This window comes from Chenopodium album, chromosome 12, assembly GCF_948465745.1.
Source record: "Chenopodium album chromosome 12, dcCheAlbu1.1, whole genome shotgun sequence".
Classification (NCBI taxonomy): Eukaryota; Viridiplantae; Streptophyta; class Magnoliopsida; order Caryophyllales; family Amaranthaceae; genus Chenopodium; species Chenopodium album.
Window position 1 is genome coordinate 42,597,263 of NC_137845.1, and position 5,105 is coordinate 42,602,367.

The following is a 5,105-nucleotide window of genomic DNA, read 5'->3' on the forward strand; positions in this document are numbered from 1 at the left end:
CAATATCGTTGTCTTCTTTGATTTGTATGGGAACTTGCTGAGTAGTGGGAATAGGTTGGGTAGTAATGGGAGGTTGCATTCTCCCGGATTTTGTAAGGATATCTATAGATGAATCCTCTTCATTCCAAATGTCACCTACTGGATATATTGTCAAAAGTGGAGTTTCTTCGACGTCCTTGAGGTAGACATCCTCGTCATCACTATCCCAAACCCCATTAATGGTAGCATCTATAGTATGTCCTCCCGATTGATGATATGGACAATAGTACCTATCAGTCCTTTTTAGTGATTCAAATGGTCTCGGTTCGAGAGGTTGAATTTTATCATTCTCGGAGAGCATTTTGAACATATTTGCATAAGAAGTCCCAATTGGAGTGTATGGTCTATTACTCCTTTTAGGTGTGTCAATTACTTGGAGGGAGAATGATTTCTTCTCTTTAGGTAGAGGTCTACTTTTGAGTAGTTCGTTTCGTTCCTTTACAACCTCCATGGCCTCGCGTAATAATTCTCTTGCTTCCAACACAATCTGAATAAGGATACACACTTCTTGTTTTGTCGCAGGTTCTTGTCCACAAGGAAAATGATCTTCGGCATCTTCGAAGACTTTCTCCTCTTCTTCAATGGGTTCGACAGGATTAATGAGTTTCGAGGGGTCAAACTGATTTTCCTCATCGTAAATAGCCAAGGAACATATTGTGACTATTTTCCTCATCACTCTGCTATAAGACGCTAAGGAAGGAAGAATCAAATGGATAATGAAATTGATGGAACAAAAATATGGCTAGTCTGTTAATGAAAATAGTGTAAGAGCAGGTAATTTGTAATAAGATAACTGAAGGATGAAATGCATAACTGCATAATAAGTGAGATTATTATATGAATTAAACTTTAGACAAGACTTATAAATTATTCTACACTTTCAATTTACCAAACAGCTCTGACCTGACAATAGCTGTTAGCTTTTGAATAGCAACAAAACACCAACCAAATTCACTATTTTTCTGTGGTCTCTCAGTAATTAATTAGCAGGCATACAAAGTGGAAAAGAAACTTCATCTCATGTTCAAAATCATTTTGGAGAAAAGAAAAATTTAACCTCACGAAGCAAAAATAACATTATGTGAAGTCCAACACCTATAATAAGGATTCCATATATATTCTATTGTATAAAAAAAATTTGGAACAAAAGCAATTATTTTTACAGGAAGTAAACATGTCACCAATTAGATCAATCAAGTAGTTAAATTAAGAAAAAGAATTAACTAAGACGGTCTTACTTGGCTAGGTCCAATGCCAGCAGGTGGTGAAATAATCACCAAACATAACAAAAATCATTATAAAAATAAAACATAAATATATATACAGAGGTTAAAATCGATATACACACACTTTGATTTCATCATGACGAAGTCGCTTCAGTGGAGGGCTATCAGATTCACATACACGTACCCTGCTGCAAAGTACAAAAGAGCCCAACCAAATTTAAAGTCAAAGAAAAATCTCGTTGATTCATGAAATTTCTCAAGCTGCATTAGTAAAGTTCTCTCATTATTATTGGGGAAAGAAATAATATCATACATGAGGAAAAAGAAACTTTCCAATGCTAATGTGAATAATATGAAGACAAGGTAATTAGTTAACAGATGTAAAACTATTTATAAGCCTATCCATAGATGATAATGCCACATAAAAATTATTAAGAGTGATTAAACAAAGATAATAGATGGTTCTACCTACAAGTTGTGTAACTCTCATTGTCGGAGTTGGAAATGGTCAAGCTACAGGGAGGAACAAACTCGCTAATACAAAAGCTCAATTTGAGTAAAAACAGATGTAATAAATTCACAAAAACAGACCAATCTGATGACAAGTTGTGAAGAAGGAATTTAAAATCTAATGGATAAATATTAAGCAGAGCAATCAGCTAGTCTGCCCAGTGCCCATCCATGTTAAACGGAAAAAGACAAATTGCGTTTGTAATGGGCTTACCGTGAACTTACAGGAGAATATTCTGGCAATTCTTTGACAGGATGAAGAGTTGACCACAACAATGGTGCAAGGAGGATGCTGGCTAGTATAATGTCAAATCATGCAAAGAAAGCAGCAAAATAAAATAAAAAAAGCTGTTAGTCAGGTTATCCAAATATGATAAACAACACATACAATAATTAAGAGTCATTAACAGAGTTAATTTACAAATCTACTCCAAAATTGTATTAATTGCCATTGTCAAGACTGGTCAAACTACATTGTGAAAGAATCTCAGCTTTCATAAAATAAGTAATTCAATCAAGAGAAATGATATCTTTGTGGAAAGCATTACTATAAGAACGCAGCATATTGTTCTTGCTGTTCCATGTCAGGATGAAGACGCCGCGACAATGTCGGTGGAGCAGAGGGATCCTTGCTGAAATAATGTCAAGTTATCCATAAGAAGCAGCAAAAAATCAGAAATTCACAATCATAGTTAACATGAGTTCTTTCGATATGAGTTTATTTTCTTAATAGCAAACCCAACTTAAAAAAGTAAAAGTTCCGGAAGCAGGATACAGTTACACAATCCACAACAAATATACTACGTAATTGATAACCACACGTAGAGATGTCAATTTTTGTGTGCAGGTCGAGTTGATTTTAGATTGAAGTCATACTAAATTACTGCATGCATAGTTCCATACAAGTCGTTCTTCCAATTCAGGTCAATTAGGTCAGTTTTTGACACTTCTAACCGCACAAACACACATTCAGACACTCCCGCATGCGCGCACACAAGGAATTCAATCAATAAATATTTCGTATTAAATCAAACAAGCATTGGAGATCAATTGCATAAAATATATTTTAAAAACAAAGGAGCTGAAATTATATATGAGCTTACAGTGAGGATACAGATGAAGGGGATAGCTGATGCCCTGGTAAAACGATGTCGTCACTGAAATTATAATCTCAAATTAGCAATAATAATTCAACAATTATATCGACAAAAGCACAATCAACTTGTAGAATGGAAAACAGAACAATAATAAAAATCAAACACTCTTTTTAGACTTGATTTTCAAAAATATCCACAATCAATTCGCGAAATATCAAGATTATAGCATCAATTTAACGCAAAATTACCAAAACAGCACCTAAATTTTAGAAAAAAATCAAAAATTATGAAAAACAAAATTACACAAATTTTACAAAATTATAGCATAAATTTGATGCAAATTAGCGGAATCAAAGATGAGATACAAACTATAGATCCATGTCGCTGTCACTGTCATTGTCCGTCTTCATCCGCTCAGATTTAGCACTAGCAAAAATTCAAAGTAAAATTAATACAAACGGAACAAATTAAGAGATAAATTCTAAGAGGAATTCAAAGAAAATAGCCAAACCCTAGATGCATTTCAGTGTTGAAGAATTCTGCCATCAACGTCCGCTTACTCGAGCTTCACAATTGCTCAGTTTTTGGCGTTTAGCAGAAGAGGCAGGGTGTAATTAAAGGTAGAGTCATTGAGAAAAAAGCGTGATAAAGTGTATATATAGCGTGGGAGTTCATTAGCGAGCTCTCGCGGTTTTTCGCGTTTTCGGGTACTTCATTATTCATTCATTCATTTCAAATTGATTAATTAATTGACACATTTCACATACCCCTTTTTTTTTTTTTTTTTTTTTTTAACAAAGGATTTTCACAAGTACTAAATGCTATACAAAATAACCTAAACGTAGAGCTATTAAAAATTGACCCGACCCGAGAACCCGACCTGAATAGGCAATGATCTGAACCTGATTTGTACCTGAACAATGGGGTGAAACTAGTGACCTGTAACCCGACCTGAACCCAACTTGATGTTAACCGACAACCGATTTGATCTAATAATTTATGACCTAAACTCGAATCTGCACCCAACCTGATAGTAACCGTCAACTGATTTAATCCGACCCGAAAACAATCTGAATCCGAACTAGTACCCGACCCTATTAGAACCTGAAAACGATTATAACCCAACACAACCTGCTATTGACCCGAGTCATGGAAGGTTTAATAAAAATGTATATACCTTTTGTTCAGCTTATATATATTGGTACAATTATGTAAACCTTTAATCCTTAACAATATATTGGTACAATTTGTTCAACTTATATACCTTTTGTTCTATATTACTTCGTATATAGGTTTAATAAAATCTTTATATTGCTTGATCAAATTATGCAGGGCGTAACTATATAGATTCAAATTGATCACATCGATATTTATTCGAAATGAACTTGAATCAAAACCAAGAATGATCCAACTTTAAGATTATCCGACTAATTATCTGACCCAACACTAACCCAAACCCGAATGTACCATCTATTAACTCGCCCAAACCTGCCTCAACACAACCCAAACCTAAAATTGAAATTGATCTTAATTTGACTCGAATCGAACCCAACCTACACCCGAAAGGGTAAACGACCCAGAATAACCTGAACCAAAATTGACCCGACCCGAACTTGAACCTGATCTGAGGCTAAATTGACCCGGCATAACTTGATCTTAATTTGGCCCGAAACCTGATTTGACCTGACCCGAACCCGACTTGAATACCTGAATTGACAGCTCTACCTAAATGCATAAATGAATTAATGATATTAAATTAATAAAAGATTGAAATACCCTTTTCCAAAAGCAAATTTTAGAAAATACACCACAAGAAAAACCCAAATTTTGATTATAACACCACCAAAAAAAATGTTTTTATTATAACACCACAAAATAACCCAAAAAATTGATTTCAACACCATTTAACGGATTCTTGGATGGAATTCGTTAGTGGGGCTCACAACAAACACGTGTCACTTACCTATTGGGTTAATAATCAATAAAGAAATTTTTTAAAAAACGAAAAAAAAACCTAAACAACCTAACCTAACGCACCCCACCACCGGCACCACCTGTCCCCCACCGCCGACAGCCTAAACCAAGCCGCCGGCACTCCTACCCCACCAAAACCGGCAAAATCCTCCCTTCCCCCCTTACCCCTCCCTGAAAACCATCTTAACCCTGCCTTACCACCGCAAATCACCACCTACCACACCAACATCACCATCGCCGAACCACCGAAACCCTAACC

General features: G+C 35.4%; 1 protein-coding gene across 3 annotated transcripts; it reads right to left on the reverse strand.

Annotated features, from left to right (window-relative positions):
• Nucleotides 1-1,146: 1,146 nt before the first annotated feature.
• LOC145572416 (uncharacterized) lies at nt 1,147-3,523 on the reverse strand. Of its 3 annotated transcripts, none has more exons than XM_081631389.1 (6): nt 3,384-3,523; nt 3,242-3,298; nt 2,879-2,932; nt 2,324-2,407; nt 2,001-2,071; nt 1,147-1,453 (listed from the first exon to the last, which is right to left on the reverse strand). In XM_081631389.1, the coding sequence occupies exons 1-6, from the start codon at nt 3,416-3,418 to the stop codon at nt 1,416-1,418; spliced, it is 339 nt and encodes a 112-aa protein (XP_081487515.1). In that variant the 5' UTR covers nt 3,419-3,523; the 3' UTR covers nt 1,147-1,415. The 3 variants fall into 3 exon arrangements, with proteins under 3 accessions (XP_081487515.1, XP_081487517.1, XP_081487516.1); XM_081631391.1 differs by having other exon boundaries at nt 1,147-1,450; nt 1,990-2,071; XM_081631390.1 differs by having other exon boundaries at nt 1,990-2,071.
• Nucleotides 3,524-5,105: the final 1,582 nt, after the last annotated feature.

What these genes read in the sequence shown, in the direction of transcription:
- LOC145572416 (XM_081631389.1), bottom strand. Translation starts at nt 3,418, where the DNA reads ATGGCAGAATTCTTCAACACTGAAATGCATCTAGG. An exon ending in AACACTGAAATGCATCTAGG is followed by an intron (nt 3,299 to 3,383) that starts GTTTGGCTATTT and finishes AATTTTTGCTAG; the next exon opens with TGCTAAATCTGAGCGGATGA. An exon ending in CAATATGCTGCGTTCTTATA is followed by an intron (nt 2,072 to 2,323) that starts GTAATGCTTTCC and finishes ACATTATACTAG; the next exon opens with CCAGCATCCTCCTTGCACCA.